A 20,003-nucleotide genomic window follows, 5' to 3' on the forward strand; every position below is an offset into this window, starting at 1 on the left:
AACGAGGTTATTGTGCACATGGAGGAGGTTAACAAAAATGAATTAACCAACAAAATAGCGAAGTTGAAGAAGATCATCAGAGAGACAACACAGGAATTGCAAAAGTTGAGAGATGTTTAAATGACCATAGGGAGAAAAAGAAAAATGAACAGGAAAATAAGAAAGAATAAAGCAAGGAAACAGGTAAGTCAGGAAAAAACAAAAATCAGGTAAGTGACGTTGTTAGTAAAAAGAAAGAAATTATTTGGTATGGTGACTCTATAATAAAACATGCTATAGATGAGAGAGTTATAACATCAAATTTTCCTGGAGCAAAAATCAAAAATATAACGCAAGTAATTCAAAAGCAGAAAAGAAAAGAAAACAAAATTGTAGTTGTAGTTGGTACGAAACATTTAACTGGCGATAAGTTCAGTAACAGAGAGGACATGAAAGGGTTGCTAGAAGAGGTGAGAGTGAAGAGTGAGAAAGTGAAAATCGTTAGTATTTTACCTTGCTATGATAAAAATGAATTAAAAAGAAGAGCTATGATGGCAAACGACTCGATGCGTAGGCTATATAGAAGGAATGGATGTGTGGAGTGAGTTTGAGGGAAGATTGGATTTGTATAAGAGGGATGGCCTACACCTGAATGCATTTGGTATCAGGAGTCTGATAAAACTAATAACTGGTATGAGACCTAACAGAGAGTCAGGGAAACTAAATTATAAAGGGAGGAATGGTGTGAATGTGAGTGTAAGAGCGACAATGGTATATAACTGTGTTAATGATGGGAATGGGCTTTGTCATGGAAATGTTGACAAAGCAAGAATGACTTCGGGTTTGTGTTCGTCCAGTTCAGACCCATCATATGTGTGCAAAGATGTCTACATGTGCAAGGCATTAGAGAAGAATAGAGATCTGCAAGTAGTCCAACTGTGTCAGGCAGACTGCAAACAAGAGTATACAAAAGAACATGCAGATAGATTACTATGTCTGTACATGAATGCTAGGAGTATCAGAAACAAAGGGGTAGAGTTTGTTGCCTTAGTCAATATGTTACGACCTCAGATTGTAGGAATTAGTGAGACCTGGCTATCAGAATCAGGTATTGAGAAATAACTGGTATTGAGTGTAATGGGTACAGTATTTTTAAGAAGAATAGAGTGGATAGGAGAGGAGGGGGGGGGCATGCTGCTAATGATATTGGATGACTTAAACCCAGTTAGAGTTGAGACCTATGAATGTAGTAATACTACTAACAATATTTCATGTGGCAGTGAGTTTGAAGCCATCTGGTGTGCAGTGGAATCAAACAAGATAATAGTAGGATGTTGTTACAGACCTGGTGGATCGATTGCTGGTGATGAAGAAATGCATCACCAAATAAAAAAGGTGAGAGCAAAAAGAGTAATCATAATGGGAGACTTTAATTATCCAAATATTGATTGGGTAGCAGTAGAATCTCATGAGAAGAATGAAAATGCATTTATTGAGCTGTTGCGGGACAACTTCTTCAAGCAGCATTTGACAGAAGGAACTCAAGGTCAAAGAGTGTTAGATTTGATTATAGTGTCAGAGGGCATTTCAGTTAAAGACATAACTATTCTGCCTCCAGTTAGTGACAGCGATCATACGGTACTCTCTTGGGAAGCGACTAAGTTTATGAATGTTCCATTCAGAAAAGGTTATATGCTGAACTACAAAGCAGGAAATTATGACCAATTGAGGAGCATACTGAGTTCAGTGGAATGGAATCGGTTGCTGGATGGAAAGAATATCCACAGTGCATGGGAAGCATTTAAACAATACTTAAATGATGCGATATCAGAATGTGTCCTGAGAGTTCGAAGAATAAATAGCGTAGGAGTCAAATGGATGTGTAATCTTATTAAGCAAGAGATTCGCAAGAAAAGGACGATGTGGAAGGAATACTATTTGCATAAGGATGATGTCTGTTATGAACATTATAAGTAGCAGCCTAGAATAGTTACAACTGTTGTACGGAAAGCAAAGTCTGATTTATGAAAAGAAACTGGCTCTGCGTGCTAAAGACAACACACAAAAATTCTATCGATATGCTGCAAGTAAAAGAAAGAATAACTCTTCTAAATCCAGATGGCATAAGGGTTACAGATGCAGAAGAGGTTGTTCAGTTAATGAGTGCCCATTTCGTTAAAAGCTATCAACCTGGTGAACGCAACATTGAGCTTACTGTTACCTCTTCACTAGATGAAAAAACGCAAGTGTGTGAGGCCGAGGTATTAGAGCTGTTGCACAAACTGAATAAGAATTTAGCAATAGGGACTGATGGAATATTAGCACGTGTGCTAAAAGAGTGTTCAGCTGAACTGAACACTCTTTTAGCACACGTGCTAAAAGAGTGTTCCTTTGAATTCCTTTGACCAGGATGTTTAATATGAGTCTCAGAACAGGGAAGATTCCGCAGGAATGTATGGTAATTCCGTTGCACAAGGGTGGTGTAAAGACCAATGTATCCAACTATCGAACAATTAGTATCTCAGGAGTGGTGGTGAAGAAAGTTAAAAGAAAGATCTGCAAAGACTGTCATCAACCCATTTATTCAAGTTCTGATCATGCTTGTTTTGGCGGTCAAGGAGTTCCCAATCTCAGACACTTCATATGTCAGGTCTGTGTTCATGCATTCTCTACCGCAGTTGGCCTTGGCATGCATCGCAGCTCAAAACATCCAGCCGAAGCCAACGTTGCAATAAGAACAAAGCGCGTCAAAACACATTGGACTGCCAAAAAAGAAAAGATCCTCGCCACTCATGAGATCGAGTTGACGGCTCAAGGGATAAAGAAAATCAATGAGGCTTTATTTAAGGCATTCCCATTAAGATTCTTGGATGCCATCAAGTGTCATAGACGGAAAGCCAGTTGCAAAGCCTAACTTCAAGAATCGACAACCCATCTGCCACAGGTAGGGACAGGTGATATCTCCGTATCTCCTGTCCCTGCCGCTCCATCTTCCAGCCACCATCCTGCTGTTGAAGAAGAGGCTTTGATTCTCAGACTGACATCATCTCTAGATGATCCTCCTCTTCCAGAATATAACCATCAAATTCTTAAATATCTCATCCAGACTCACCTTCTGGGAATGGATATCACAGATCAGTTGAATGACTACCTCCACGCTGAATTCTCTGAACACTTCATGCCTCGTCAACATCAGTCTACATCTCATTCTACAATGACTTAGTCAAATAGGAAGCAGAGGAAGAGGGCCTATGCAGCTATGTAGGCCCCTCTATAAAAAGAATAGAGGGCAATGTGCCAAAACCATCCTTGATGGTGCTTCTCCTCCACCTCTAGCAGACTTACATGATGATTTTGTCAAATTCTGGAGTACAATCTTTTCTGCTCCACCTCCACACTTCCCTGATTATGATGACCAACCTACAATATTGAGGTCCATTCCTGCCCTTCAAATACACCAGCCTGTCTCAATCCAGGAGATTAAATCAGTTCTTCCATCCAATTTCTCTGCCTCCGGACCTGATGGCTTTCCTGCGTCTAGGCTTCGGAAAGTGCCGTTGAAGATTCTTCAAGACTTAGTGGACCTTCTCCTTTCCAGTAAAGTAATACCACCATACTTACGTGTTTCAAGAACTATGTTCACTCCAAAGAAAGAAACTTCAAGCTGTGCATCAGACCTATTACCATCTCCCCTGTGTTACTTAGACTCTATCATAAAATATTAGTTAAACGACTTCAGCAATATATATAGCATGATTATAGACAGAAAGCTTTTGTCCCTTCGGACGGCTGTGCCGAGAATATATATATTCTTTCTTCTCTTCTCTCTGATTTCTGATGCCACCTTAAGCCTCTATATATGGCATCGCTGGACCTCCAAAAGGCCTTTGATAGCGTCTCCCTTCCTGCTCTCCTTCGAGCACTGTCTATTGCTGGATGTCCAGAACCTTTTCTTTCCTATGTTATGGAGCTATACTTTGGTAGCTCCATCACTATCACTACAGGGTCCCGTGCAACTTCTATTCCCGCAGTGCGGGGTGTTCACCACGATGATCCTCTATCTCCCCCTTTTCTTTACCTGCATCATAGATGAGTTTCTTCATTCTCTTCCTAGCCATACAGGCTACTCTCTAGGCGCTTCTTCCTTTAATGCTATGGCCTTTGCGGACGATCTTATTCTCATAGCCTCTACTAAGATAGGCTTGCAGGAACTCCTTAACCGGCCAGTTGACTTCTTCTCTATTCGAGGCCTTTCTATTACTGTAGAGAAGTCCTGCTCTTTAGCAGGACTTCTCTACATTAATAGAAAGTGTCCCCTCTGGTCCCCTCTGGTCATGACAAGAGGTCGAGACTATAGAGTTTTCCCCTGCACAGGAGGCCATTGCATGCTTTGAACATTCTGGAAGAGTGGGGATACCTCGGTATCATGTTCACCCCAAAGGGAGGGTCTTCTGTCCATTCTATCCTAGAAGCTGGGATTGCTTCTTTGAGGAAAGTTCCTCTCAAGCCCCAGCAAAGACTGTTTCTCCTTTCCTACTATCTCCCACCTCGCTTTTACCACAAGTTGGTGCTTGGTAGGACATATATCTCGGTACTGTCCCGAATGGACAGGGCTATTTGTTCAGCCGTGGATCTGACTGCCGCCTGACACTACTACTGCATATTTCCATGCGAGGGTGAAGGATGGTGGGCTTGGGGTTCCATCACTTAGATGGCTGATCCCACGCTGCGGCTGTCAAGAATCACACAGTTAGAACTATCTTCTTCCCCCATCTGCAGAGAGGCTTTCTATAGCCCATTAATACAAGAAGACTAGGCAGGCTAAAGGCTAGTCTCATTATCAAGATACTTTAATCAGTCAGCACCTGCAGAACACAAGAGATGGGCATCTCTGTTGCACTGTTCTATAGATGGTGCTCCTTTAAAAGAGTCAAATCTGGTGCCTCCCCAGCATGACTGGGTAAGGGATGGCACCAGACCCCTCCCTGGGTTCGAGTATATTGACCTTATCAGGACGAGAATTACTGCCCTGCCTACTCGCGCCAGCACAGCTCGATGGAGTAGTGACGACTCCAACTGTAGGGCTGGCTGCCACTACAGTGAGACATTGTCTCATATAGCCCAGTGTTGCTTCCGCACCCATGGGATCAGCATGAGGAGGCATGATGCCGTGGTCTCCATTCTGAACAACCGCTTTAAGAACAAAGGTTGGGAGACTGCGGTGGAACCACATTATAGGACCTCTGCGGGTTTGCGTAAGCCAGACTTAGTGATTAAAAGAGATGGTGACATCTGGGTAGTTGATGCTCAGGTGGTGGGAACAGGATGCCCACTAGCCTATAGCTATAATAATAAAGTAAATTATTATAAAAATAACCAAGATCTAGTTAGTAAGATACGGGAGGAGCATGGGGCAACTCCGAGGTTTACCAGCGCCACCATCTCTTTACATGGCGTATGGAGTGCAGATAGTTATAAGGACTTAAAACAGCTTGGGCTTACGCAGAAGGATATAAAAGTTCTTTCCTTGAGGGCCCTACAGGGCACTGGTGGCATGGCGTTGCCACCAGAGAATGACTACAATGATGACTAGAACAGGCATAGGGTAAAATACTTGTAAAGGCTTAGGCCTATATCAAGTCTAGACGTGATGTAAAAGCAGTACTGCCCATAACCAGTACAAAGATTGATTAATTAAAAAATAAATAATAATAAAAATAAATAAATAAAAAAAAATAACAAGTGGTGTACCACCAGGATCAGTGCTTGGTCCACTGTTATTCAATCTGTACATTAATGAGATTGGGAAGGATTTGACAAGCAACAAACAGTTATTTGCTGATGATGCAAAGATAGGTAGGGTAATCAGGAATGCTGCTGATATGCAGTCTTTGCAGAATGATTTGAATAGGCTGGAATTGTGGGCATGGGAAAATGGGTGTCGGTTCAATGTCAGTAAATGTAAAGTCATTCACTTTGGCATGATTAGATATCCAATGCCATATTATATTGGTAGGATTAGGCTAGGGATCTAGGTGTGTTAACAGATAGGAAGTTGAAGTTTAGGGGCCATGTGGCAAAGATTGCAAATACAATTCAAAAGATAATTGCAATGCTGAAACAAACGTTCACATGTAAAGATAAGGATGTTATTTTGCCTCTACAAGGCCTTGATAAGACTTCACTTGGACTATTGTGTGCAGGTCTGGTCTCCTGGTTTCATTGTGATTCTGATATATTGGAGAGAGTACAAAGGAGAGTGTTAAAAATGATATCAGGATTGTGGAATACTGATTATGAAGAGAGATTGAGAATTTGTAGACTGCAGACACTAGCAAACAGGATAAAGAGAGGTCATATGATTGAGACTTACAAACTTCTGAAAGGGTCATACAGGATTTCAATTGATGGAGGGTGGGGAAAGGACGAGAGGGCATCCTTGGAAGCTTAGAATGAAGGCCACCAAGAAGGGCGTGAGGGCTAGATTTTTCTCTCAGAGGGTGGTGCGTGATTGGAATGGATTGCCATTGGATGTTGTGAGTGCAAGCAGTGTGAATGAATTCAAGAATAAGTATGATAGCTAGTGTGTGTAGTATGTGGCCTCCCTCGATGAGTCTCTGACTCCCTGGAGGTCTCTCTTAATAATAATAATAATAATAATATACTAAAATTCTTGGGGTCACTTGCACTCACATATCTAAGGCTATCTGTAATGCCACTACTTCACTTCCTTGATTTTAATGTGACTTGAACCTAGTAATTGCTTTCAAAAATCTTCCAACATACATTCACATATAAACCATTCAACACACATGCACACTACATCTCATAAAATCCCTCAGGCTGAACTCTAAACAGCATCTTAGGTACCATGTTGCTATGTGCTGCATTATGAATATACAATAATCTAAATATAAATGTGTTTCTCATAACAATACAACAATCTATATACAGCAATCTAAATGGCAGGTTAACACTGGTGGATAGTCATGGCAGCAGAATAACAGTCGCAAAAGATATAGTGGAATTACTGAATGAGCACTTTATCAGTTACATTATACTGGTGTAAATGATGTGGTGCAATACATAGAAAGAGGCAAGTATTAGGAGAATTGGAAGTGAAAGAATCAGAGGTGCATCAGGTGTTGCCCGGGTTAGATGTTAATAACGTTGTGGGAATGGGTGACATATCACCAAATAATCTTCAGGAATGTGCATAACAGTTGGCTATTATGCCCTTGATATGGTTAATTAATGAAATTCTTGCAGTGGGTAGGTTTCATAAGAAGTGGAAAGAAGGCAAAATAGTACCACTCCACATGCATGGTTCTAGGACAGAAGTTTTCAATTACAGACAAGTCTGTATAACTGCAGTTGTAGTTAAAGTGTTAGAGAGATGGGTTAGGAATAGAATACAGAATTGGGTTATGGATATAGAATTTTTTATGATGGTCAGAATGGATTTGTAAAGGGTAAGTCTTATTTTAGCAATTTACTTGCATGTTATGATAATGAGTGTGTTAGATAAGGGAAAATCATATACAGTGATATTCTTGGATTTTGTAAAAGCGTTTGATAGATTACCATATACATATTTATCAATTAAATTGGTAAAATGCCATACAAGGGTGTACAAGCTGCAGAGGATGGAAGTAGATAGTATATGGGTTAGATGGATTGGAGATTGGCTCTCTGAATGATACCAGCAGGTTGTGTATGATGGAGCAATCTCTCTCTCTCAAAAAAAAAAAAAAAAAAAAAAAAAAAAAAAAAAAAAAAAAAAAGGAGGATGGGGGGTAACCAGTGACATTCCCCAGGGTTCTGTTCTTGGACCCCTACTGTTCAACTTTTTTGTAAATGATATATATGATGTGGAGACTGACTGGGGAACATCAGTTGTTTGCTGATGATACAAAGTTGGGGAGAATTATAAGGAGCAATGCTGATGTTAATTCCCTTCAGGAAGATTTGAATAAACGTTTGACTTGGACAAATGAGTGGGGGTTGTAGTTTTAATATTAATAAGTGCAAGGTGTTGCATTTTGGAGTGCAGAAATATAAGACTGTGTACTATATCAATGGTACCACACTGACACACGACAGTAGACTGAAGTTTAGAGGGTATATTGCACAAGACTACACATCGTAATGCTGATAAGAAGTACTCTAATACGTAGTGATAAGGAAGTGATTGTGACATTGCATAAAGCACTGGTCAGACCACACTTGGACTATTGTGCTCAAGTTTGGTCACCTGGTTTTCAGTGTGATGTGGAAACATTGGAGAGGATCCAGAAACGAGTGACTAAGACAATATTAGGACTTTGTAATGCTGGCTATGGAGAGAGGCAGAAGAAACGTGAATTGCAGAGTTCGGTGGATACAAGGAAAAGAGGTGATGTGATATGACAAAGATATTCAAGTTAACAAGAGGATTTTATCAGATTAATCCAGATGGGGTTATAAAAAAAGAGTAGAAGGTGAGAGGGAATAAACCAGAGGCCATCCCTGGAAGTTACAAGGCATGTTCTAAAAAGGACCAAACTTTTGCTATAAAGACTTTATTGCTCATTTTACAACATTTTAAGCACTGTCCCCTTCGAAGTAGTCCCCTTTACTGGCAATACACCATTCCCAACATTTCTCCAATTGTTGGAATGCACTTTCTGTGATAGCACATAGTTTGCTTATCGCATTTTCTTGAATCTCCTCTATAATTTGTAAATGACATCCTTTCAAAGTGGTTTTAAGATTGGGAAACAGGAAAATGTCTGCTAGGGCTAAGTCCAGAGAATAGAGTGGATGGGGCACAATGGATGTCTGATGTTTTGCCATATAACTGCGGATGAGGAGCGACGCATGAGCCGACGCAACATCTGTGCTTTTTTTGGTCAAGGAGATCCTTTCCTCACCCACTGCAACGATTGCATCTTGGTTTCAACATCATAACCATAAACCCATGTCTCAATTTTAACAAGTTTGCAGCAAAATTTCACACACGGACATAGTTCTTCAAGCTCTTTCATTGTCACTAATCCGACGAACAGCTTGTGCACGTGCTCACTTCAGTGGATATAACTCGACACCTAATGCTCATAGCAGAATGGGGCAAATGGCAGTTTGTTGTTAAAACCTGCTGCTAGGTAGACTCAGTAGCCACAGAGCAACTCTCTGTGCCAGTTGGTGTGCTATTTAAAAAGTTTGGTATTTTTTTGAACACGCCCCATATGTAAGAATATGATGAAGAGGGATGTGAGGAGTAGATTTTTGACATGGAGAACTGTCAATGAATGGAACGCATTACTAGAATGTTTTAATGCAAAAAGTGTTAAGGAATTTAAGATTTGGTATGATAAATATGTTGATAGTTAAATGAACCTCTCACATGAGTCTGCTGACTCCATGGAGGGTGCAATAATAATAAATCTAAATTAAATGCAAAAATCATAAACAATACCACTAGTTTTTAACACAATAAGCTTATCTTTTTAGAACATTCTAATCATGATATTCAACATGCCACCTAGTATTTACATTTCATATTTACATTAGGCCAAAACCCTAATGTAAATATGAAAGCCACCAATCAAAATGATAAAAATTCAAAATTAATCTAATCTATTTGCATACCATATATCATCTCCAAACAAGCGTTACTTAACTTTAAATAAATGCATAATATTAAAACAGAATAAATATTTAGAGCATATTTCTCATTTAATGAAAAAAAAAAAAAAAAAGGGAAGAAAAACCATACCTGATTATAAATATCATCAGAACGTAGCCTTCCGATTACCATACTAACAAAAAGAGGATTAACTGGTACTCGTCTGAAAGTATAAACAATAATAATAATAATTAGAACTTACAAAAAAAATCTTGAAGCAACTCTTAGATATTAAAATAACTCTCCACTGGATTACTGCAATCATAATCCAGTACAATCTATATGAAATTTGAGATTACTGCATCTGATGTAATAATCTCAAATAAAAATTTAATTAATAATGATGAAAAACTAGACACCTAGATGTGTCATATAAAAAACATACAAAAATTAGTCGTTAATATCATCCATCTTGTCGTATAACAGAGTGAAAGGAAACAGATTTAATTATTATCCAAAGTTAATTTTTTCAGCTGTTATAAGTTGTTGCTTTGGGTTTATGGCCCAAGCAAAACAGGCTATCAGGCCAATGTGTTATATCTGCAAATTACATGTTCTTATGGATGGTTTCTCTATTCTGGGGGATGGAAAACCTGAGTTTCCAAGAAATGCCTTGTCACCTCATATGAGATCATAGTACTCATCATCCTGAAACATTGTCAGCTCACGAAGGAGTCCAAAAATATAAGCATTTTTTAAGAAGAATTTGAAGTTTTCATGAAAACATACAGCACATTTCAGTGCCAAGTTCTCAAAAGACTTTGTTGTGGGTTTTAAAACAGGATTTCCATATTAATATAACTCTCAGTCCACTCATGGTATTGGTATAAAAAAAAAAATTAGATACAATATGTACAACAGTACACAGATTTTTGTTGAATACTACTAAATATAACTATGGGTGGAAGGGAGGGGAGACATACTTAAAGGGTATAAGCACATTGAGTGTAAAACAGCAGCAAGGTTTTGCAAATGAATGGTAAATAATTGCAGGATCTGATAGTTATATCTTATCTTATATTTAGCCTCCTGTGTAGTATAGCAGATCCTCAGTAATGCAGAAAATATCAAGTGTGTATTTAGGATTACATGCTGGTTTACACTAATAATTACATTTTATGGAATGAATACTGCACAAAAAAATTAAGCAGGTTTAAGTGGTGTCCCAATATTTCATCTTTCTACTAGAGGGTATCTTCAGGAATACAATATTAAAATTGTAATAACATACATACAACAATAAGTGGAAAAAATTAGACTATTTAAAGCCTAATGTCCAATGAGGGATGACTCTATGGTGCTGTTAGGTGGGAGGTCTAAGAATTAGTTTCCCAAATCTTGAGAAGTTTAACACAATCATATTTATTTAGATTAGGCTCATTTTTTTAAATCGGCTCCATATTCTAAAAATAGATCTTTTGAGTTTGTATTTGCTGTGATGAAGCACAGTAGTTTTTCCCATCAGATACTGTGCAGGGTATCCAAGATGTAGTCAGCTAGACCTGATTATAGTTGTGGTGGCAGATATATTTCTTGTGTTCACCAAGGCAGATCTCAAAGTTTCACCATACTATGATAAGTTTAAAAAACAAGGAACCTTGTAAACACCTGAAACAGAGAAGAGAAGAAGGGAAGACAACTTTAAATGAGATTTGAAAGTAGTGCAGAGATTCTATTTCTTTAAAGTTCTGGCTATTTTTACTGAAGTGCCCACATTTATGGAATAGAAATAGCATTACTGTAGTTTGTATGTTGAGAAGGATGGGAAGAACCTTCTTATTTACAAATATCCTCCTTTCCGATACTTTAAATTTAATTAAAAATGTTTTGCTCACCCCAATATTATTGATAATTTTGCCATCCATACTTGTTACTTCTCCTGCAAGGACACTTTATATACACAGATGGTACATCCATGGGTTCTGCCCACACCCCTCCTCTGACCAATTTTTATATGAAGCATTTTGAAAAATGTGCTCTTGATACTGTCATTCTCAAGCATAGCCAGAACTTTAAAGAGATATAATTTCTGCACAACTTCCAAATCTCATGTGAAGCTGGCTTCCCTTTTCTGCTAAGGATCTACTGAATCCCCTCTCTGTTTCTGGTGTTTACAAAGTTCCTTGCGCTTGCAACTTATCATATTATGGTCAAACTGGAAGATCTGCCAACACTGACCTTAGCGAACACAAGAAATATATCTGCTGCCACAAGTATAGTCAGTCAGGTCTAGCTGACCATACCTTGGATACCTTACCACAATCAGAAAGAAAAAAAAAAACCACTACGTTTCATCATAACCAATACAAGCTTAGAACTCTTTTTAGAATCAGCAGGTATCCTTAGAGGTATACAAGATATTATGATAGTACTGCAAGAAAAAAGGTGCATCATTACTAACCTTCCTATTGGCATATTATCTATCAAGACTCCAATATTATTATATATTTTTCTTCTAAGCCACTTTTTACTGTATAAATCCACCTAGATTTTGGCCTTTCTCTGCATCTTTTTCCTTCCATTCTGCAAAGAACACTCGTTTTGCTAACCTGTTCATTCCATTCTGTGTAAGTGACCATACTACCCCAAGATTAGTTTTGCTAACACATTCCTGATTACTAACCATGGCAAGTTTTTTTACTAATATCCTCATTTTTAATATGTTACTGCCATTGATGCCATCTATTTATTCCCCTAATATTTTTCAGACCTCTCATATGTGTAGTCTTCAATCTTCGATCAAGTGTTTTATTTCTAACCATAAGTTAAAATTGGTTTGAATGCTGTCTTGTATACAGGTGTTTTGACCAATTTCTCTCTTATTTCATATAAACTTATTCAGTTGACTTCCTACCATACCAGCTTTGTTAATTCTACTATCTACTTCCATATTTAATTGGCAGTCTTCACTAAAAATTGCACCTAAATAGCTGAAATGTTTTTCTTCTTCTATAGGTTCTCTATTCAGTATAATAATACAGCTGATGTTTTCAATGTTTCTGCCTATTCCTTCATAATATGATCCATATAGATGATGGATAACAATGGGAATAATGTATACTCTTGTCAAACACACCTGATTTAACATCGAACCATCTTCCTGTACCTGCTTCAATTCTTCATGACTTATTTTTCACGGTATTACCAACACAAACACTTTTATCAACGCTAATATTTCGCTGATTTTCAAATCAGCATCATCAGAGCACAACACACATGTAAACGCGACAGTGAGTGAGTGAAACAATATAATTGCAAAAGACAAAAGATCTAAAGTCCTATTTTTGCCGCCCTCTAACGGGAAAAAAAAAAAAAAAAAAAAAAAAAAGGAGTTATCCAGGAGTTTTTCTTAGGATAACTATCTCCCAAATTTTTGGCAAATTAATGCAACCATATTTGTTAAGGTTGGGAGAATTCTTCAAAGCCATTGCTGACTAAAAAAATAATCTTTCAGATCTATAACGACTCCTAAATAGCACATTTGTTTTCCTCCATCTAATCCTGTGTGAAGGAGTGTCCAAAGCATGGTCTGCCAGTCCCGACTTGCCATAGTAATAGTAGCGAATGTATCTTTCATGTTCTTCCAGGCGGATGTTCACTGATCTTCCTGTTTGCCCATAATAGGCCAAGTCACAGTCACATGGAACTTCATACACTCCTGGGTGTGCTCAAGGGTGAAGTTTATCCTTTGGTGAGCGGATCAGAGTTGCCAGCTTGACATGAGGTTTGAAGGTGGTGCGAAGGCCATGTTTCAACAATACTTTGGCTATCTTTTCCGATGTACCTCTGATATAGGGAATAGAAATGGTCATGTTGTATTCTTGTGTATTAGGGGAGGGCAGAGTAATGGGCCTATGTAGTATTTTATCTATTTTGTAAGGATTGTAGCCGTTGGCTAAGAACGTATGGCGCAGGTACTGGAGTTCAGTGGTCAGAGCTGTATCATTAGAACAAATGGCTCTGGCTCTGTGTGTAAGTGTTTTTAAAATGCCGTACTGTTGGACTGGATGATGATGTGATTGTTTATGTAGGTATCTTCCTGTGTGTGTAGGCTTTCTGTAAATAGAAAAAGATAGTGATCCATCTGAAAGGTGGGTGACTAATGTGTCAAGAAATGGTAAACAGTTATTTGATTCTTTTTCTACTGTGAAGTGAATTTTGGGGTGTTGGCTGTTTAGATAGGCGACAAAAGCATCCAAAGTGTCTTGTCCATGGGGCCAGATGGCAAATACATCATCTACATAGCGCAAACACACTTGTGGCTTGTATGTAGCTGTGGTCAGTACTTTGTTTTCAAAGTGTTCCATGTAAAAATTTGCTAACGGGGGAGAGAGGGGGGAACCCATAGCAGTACCATTAATCTGTTTGTAGAATTTCCCCTCCCATGTAAAGTAACCTGCATTCATGGTGAATTGAAATAATTCAAAAATATCTGGGGGAAATTTAGACTTGATTAAATCAAGAGTGTCTATAAGTGGTACATTCGTAAATAGGGAGGTGACATCGAAACTAACCATTATGTCTGAATTTTTTAGGATTAAATTTTTAACCAATGTTTTGAAATGGATTGAATTTTTTACAAAAGTAGAGGAGTTGCCAGTAAGAGGGGCAAGCGACTTAGCTAAATGCCGGGCCAGTTTATATGTGGGACTATCTATGCTATCCACTATGGGGCGTAGGGGAATATTAGTTTTGTGGATTTTGGGTAATCCATAAATACGGGGTGTTTTAACATGAATTGGTTTTATTTTCCTGATGATTTCTTTGGGCCACGATGTCACTTTTTTCAGTAATTTTCGGACTTTTTTCTTTTGCGACATCGTAGGGTCTCGATGTATAATTTGATATGTGGCACTGTCACATATGAGAAATTGCATTTTTCTGTTATACTCTTCTTTATTCATGATAACTGTTGCATTTCCTTTATCGGCTTTTGTAATAATAATATTTTTATTATTGTATAACTTTTTTAGGGCAGTTATTTGCTTACGTGGCATATTGCTTTTTGGAGGCTTAGCCTTGTTTATAATACTTGCTATGTCTAGTCGCACGTTATTGGCCATTGCTGGTGGAAGATCGTGGATACCCCGTTCTACTTTCATCATAATTTCGAGTTTAGGAATTTGTTTGGGCGCGACGGCAAAGTTATGTCCTAAACTGAGAGCGTTTTTGGCTTCTTCAGTGAGTATTTCCGACGATAGGTTTACGACCACGTGGTCTCGTCGAAGTTGCGGTCGGGACTTCGTATGTTGGCGCTGTTGTAGTAGTTCAAATTTCTTTAGGTGTTTGCTTTTTACTTTTGTGAATTCTTTTTTTGCTGCAACTTCGGAGATCTGCTGTAGGACAGTCCATATTTCAGGATTTAACACGTTTATTAGTTCTTGTTGTAGAGCTGTGATAGAGCTGTTTAGCTTACTAAGCTCTATGCGAGTAGCGGCGATTTGTTCTCGAAGAAGCGCTAAACTTGCCCGTCGATAAATACGATGTGCCTTTGCCGATTGCAACTTTTCCTTGAATTTTAGAAAAGATGGAATAATATCATTGTCGCGGCATCATTAAAGGAAGGCTAACCGGTTCAATTTTCTGGACAATTTCAGTTTCAACTTACCGAACCGTCGCGCTTTGCACCACCTTCAAACCTCATGTCAAGCTGGCAACTCTGATCCGCTCACCAAAGGATAAACTTCACCCTTGAGCACACCCAGGAGTGTATGAAGTTCCATGTGACTGTGACTTGGCCTATTATGGGCAAACAGGAAGATCAGTGAACATCTGCCTGGAAGAACATGAAAGATACATTCGCTACTATTACTATGGCAAGTCGGGACTGGCAGATCATGCTTTGGACACTCCTTCACACAGGATTAGATGGAGGAAAACAAATGTGCTATTTAGGAGTCGTTATAGATCTGAAAGATTATTTTTTTAGTCAGCAATGGCTTTGAAGAATTCTCCCAACCTTAACAAATATGGTTGCATTAATTTGCCAAAAATTTGGGAGACGGTTATCCTAAGAAAAACTCCTGGATAACTCCTTTTTTTTTTTTTTTCATTAGAGGGCGCCAAAAATAGGACTTTAGATCTTTTGTCTTTTGCAATTATATTGTTTCACTCACTCACTGTCGCGTTTACATGTGTTGTGCTCTGATGATGCTGATTTGAAAATCAGCGAAATATTAGCGTTAATAAAACATATTTGTTGATAAAAGTGTTTGTGGTGTTGGTAATACCGTGAAAAATAAGTCATGAATAACCATCAACGCCTAAGCTTATCTGTTAGACTGCTTCAATTCTAACTAGTGATTTACAACTGAAATACAGACTAAGCACTGTTTGATATAATGTCCCATGTACACCATGTAACTGTAGTATTTTGAACAGCTTTCCTCATCCAGCTTAATATAAATAAATATGGTAGTGTTAAAGTTCCCCAAATCTTGGGTAGTTTAATTTTTAGGCCTCCCACATCATTGAGAGCATTCCTCATAGGACTTTAGGATTTAAACAGTCTCATATCTTCCACTTTTGTTGTGTGTGTGTTTTTTCTGAATTTTACTACAATTTTATTATTATATTCTTTAACATATCTCTCTGGTATAGAGACAAAAGATCAGAACAATTAAACCTGTTGTTTATTTATTTCTGTGCTATATTCATCCCATTAATTATGAAAATATGAAACAGTATTGTAACTCATATCTCAGTGATGGGGAAGAGAACTCACTGTTCTCGGCCTCAACTCACTTCCACAATTATGACTGGTAACTAACACTCCTCTCACAACCTTCACTTACTTCAGCTTCTTTATTATCTCCTTGAATGTTAGCAAAGCAGATTTTCTAAAGGAATTCAAAAATGAAGCCTCCTATACGTGGTGCAAGGGTACTTTTGTCACTGACAGAAAGGTAAATGTGCTTATCTGTTGTGGCAGCTGACATGTTTAAAATGAGTATGTGATAATATATATATTATGTATGTGTGTGTTTCTTGCACCTCTAAAATCAGGTTAGGTTAGGCTTGTACCATGTGCATCATTTAATCATTTCCGATTTCTTTCCAACATATCTACTTTAAAAGTTCTCAAACTTTTAAAATCTCAAAATATCAATTGAGACCTTAAAATTAAAAACAGGAAATTCAATATCACTTATTAAAACTGTAGCTATACTCTCTTGATTAAAGATGCCTTTTAGAGTTACAGATGATTCTAAACTTTCCACTTCCCCTGGTAAGCTATCCTTTATTATCTGAAAAAAATTCCATGTCATAACAGAAGTATGTGCTCCTATGTACAAGAGTACCCTGCATGGAATTTCAAAAATAAGTGCATTTACAATATTCAGAGGCTCTCAGTTAACAGAGACTAAAGTAGTTTAAGCATTTATAATTGAAAGTATGAACTGAAATGTTATTCATGCCATTTTCTGAATAATGTTTCCAGGACTTAGGAGTGTAATACATTTATATCGGAATTATTTTGTTTACCAGAATTAGAGGAGGAGAAATTAGATTTGACATTTGACTTAGGGAGTTTTGAATATTTTGTAGGGCAAAACCTTGATATCTGACTTTTCATTACACCTGTAACACCAGATTCTTCCTTTTCAAATGCTGTCTTTGCCTTTATCAAAAGATCGATTGATCAGATTCTTTACATTTATTCCTTTAAGAATTTTTCTGTGTCCTTTTAAGATCTTCAATAATTGACAGAAGTTGTCCTTGAAGTTTTACAAAAGTCTCAGACTTGATATTTCCTTCTTAATTAAAGAAGTTTCAGAAATATCAATATTCTCTAGTTTTTCTGTAGCTTTAGAATTCTGTGAAAATTTACCTGTTTCAACTGGATGAAATTCTTTGCCATGAAGAGGGGTTAATAATCCTCATCAGATTCTCTTCAGACAATGCAATGTCTAGTGCTTGTTCCATTGTATCAACACCTTTTGTTTTTATGGACAATTCTTTTCAATTATGGTTTTAAGCCAATTCTCAATTGAAATGACTTAAAACATTATCACATTTTACATCAAATCCATAAAACGGGGTATACTTTGCTGCTTGAGTATACAGATGAATTATCCAGAGTTTAAAACCAGTATCCAATTCCTGAAGCACTGGAGATTTAAAGATTTCATAATCAACAGCCTGCCTCAGTCTACTAGAACTGTGAGCAAATCTCTTAGCTTTCCTTGTAATTTTACTTTGAAAATAAGCAATAACTGGGTATTCGACCATTTATCAAGAGCCTTAACTATTTCAGTAGTTTCAGAAAATACTTCAATGTCTTCCTGAGGTTCACTACTGAAGGTCTGAATTAATCTTTCTAAATTAATAAAAGGTTTGAAAATTCTTTATTTTAGAAGAATTTTTTCTTCCTTTTTTTCTATTTATTCTTAAATTTTAAAACTCGTCATGTCAACTGTACATTTTGTTTAAAATCGTGTGTGTGAACATAAGTGTATGTCCCACATTTATTATTGTTATTACTATTATTATTGTTCGGGCATTGTGAGAAGTCTTTGGACTCATCTTGGGAAACCCAAACTATCCACACAATCTATCCTACTTCTCCTTGAACCCATTAACAGATAAAGTGCTCACAACCCATTCCATTCATTCACAACTATCTAAGCAAAAAATCCAGTCCTCATACCCTAACAAACCACACCTTTACTTTAAGTTAGGTAACTCAACTTCCAGAAATTATTCTTGTTCTACCACCTCTAGCCAAGTGCTGAAACATTTCCCCTACATCAATCCTATAAAACCCTTTAAGTAACTTAAAAGGTTTCTATTATATCTCCTCTTTTTCACCTATCAACCAACTTCTGCAATCCACACACTCTCAATCAATTCTCATAGAATGCATTCCACAGACCACTATTTTGGTCACTTGCCTTTGAATTCTCTCCACCACTTCTTCATCCCCAATAAACCCAAGAGATCAGACCTGAGCAAAGTAACTTGACCACTTTTACACACTTATGTTCACACACACGATTTTAAACAAAATGTACAGTTGACATGACGAGTTTAAAAATTTAAGAATAAATAGAAAAAAAGGAAGAAAAAAATTCTTCTAAAATGAAGAATTTTCAAAACTTACCAATTTAAAAAAGATTAATTCAGACCTTCAGTAGTGGACCTCAGGAAAACATTGAAGTATTTTCTGAAACTGCTGAAATAGTTAAGGCTCTTGGTAAATGGATGTATCAAAACCTTATAAAGAGGAATAACAACTTCCTTATCTACTTGTTAGCATGCTCTTCAATAGCCAAGTAATATCAGCAACACTAGCAATATGTCCTCTAAACTTCAACTTGTTTTCTATTCCCTCCCCACCTACAAAGTACAGGTCCAAAGCTGACATGAAGTACAGTAGTACACAGCTTGTAATCGATTTATTCCAAAATGGATAACTTTACATTTCTGCACATTAAACAATTCCCATTATCTTTTGTCCATACTGATAGCCTATTTAAGTCATCTTGCAAGCTCTCCATATCACCTTAATTAACTATTACTCTGCCCAATTTTGCATGATCATCAAACAACTGACTATTTTCTTATAGATTATTTCCTATATCATTTATATACAAATCAAACAGCAGTGGTGATACCATGGAATCACCAGTCACCTGATTCATCTGGATTCTGCTCCTCCATTTTCAATATCTGTTCAGAAGCTACTCTCTTATCCACATAACCAGTGTCATATCTATCCCCATTTGTTCTAATTTCCATAACAGAATTCCATGTGGTATTCTATCAAATGCTTTTGCAAAAAAATCCAGCAGAATTATATAGTAATTTCCTTTACCAAACTCAGCTATCACTCTATTATAAAAAGTCAGTAAATTACTAAAGCATGATCAACCCTTAACAGTCATGTTGCCCCCCTGAGTATTATATTCTTATCCACCGCTGATTTTTCTATAATTTGCTATTGCAGTTTTAGAACCTCCCTTATGCAAGGGAATTATTTGGTCCTCTTTCCAATCCCTTGGAACGCAACCAGAGCCGAGACTTAAATGAGAGTCTAGTCAGAGGCATTGTCAGTCTCTTGTTGATTCTCGTAAAACGCAAGCTGATATCACCTAATTCCACAACTATATTTACATTGAGATTCTGGAATGTCCTAAGAATTCCCAATTCATCCACCTCTGTTCTCACATCAGTCTCTGTCACATGTATCACAGCAGTAACTTCACTTGGATGATATATCCTTGCAAAGTGGTCTCTAGTCCGCGCGGTTAGTCTAGTGGCTTTGCGCTTCACAACCATATGCCTGGGGAAGGAGTGTCCTAGGTTCGATTCCCGTCGGAGACGTGAGGAGCTGAAGGATCTTCCTCAGCCATAG

The 20,003-nt window shown here is 37.6% G+C and overlaps 1 protein-coding gene across 1 annotated transcript in view; it reads right to left on the reverse strand.

Annotated features, from left to right (window-relative positions):
- Positions 1–20,003, reverse strand: part of Strump (WASH complex subunit strump) — a 292,034-nt gene that overhangs the window by 198,510 nt on the left and 73,521 nt on the right. Inside the window, exon 7 of the mRNA XM_090410831.1 lies at positions 9,737–9,809. Coding sequence (XP_090266957.1) covers positions 9,737–9,809 — 73 coding nt within the window. The remainder of the gene's footprint in view (positions 1–9,736; positions 9,810–20,003) is intronic.

The sequence above is a fragment of the Typopeltis vanoorti genome, chromosome 20 (genome assembly GCF_054136105.1).
Source record: "Typopeltis vanoorti isolate ZY-2024b chromosome 20, IOZ_Tvanoo_1.0, whole genome shotgun sequence".
In the NCBI taxonomy this organism is placed as follows: Eukaryota; Metazoa; Arthropoda; class Arachnida; order Uropygi; family Thelyphonidae; genus Typopeltis; species Typopeltis vanoorti.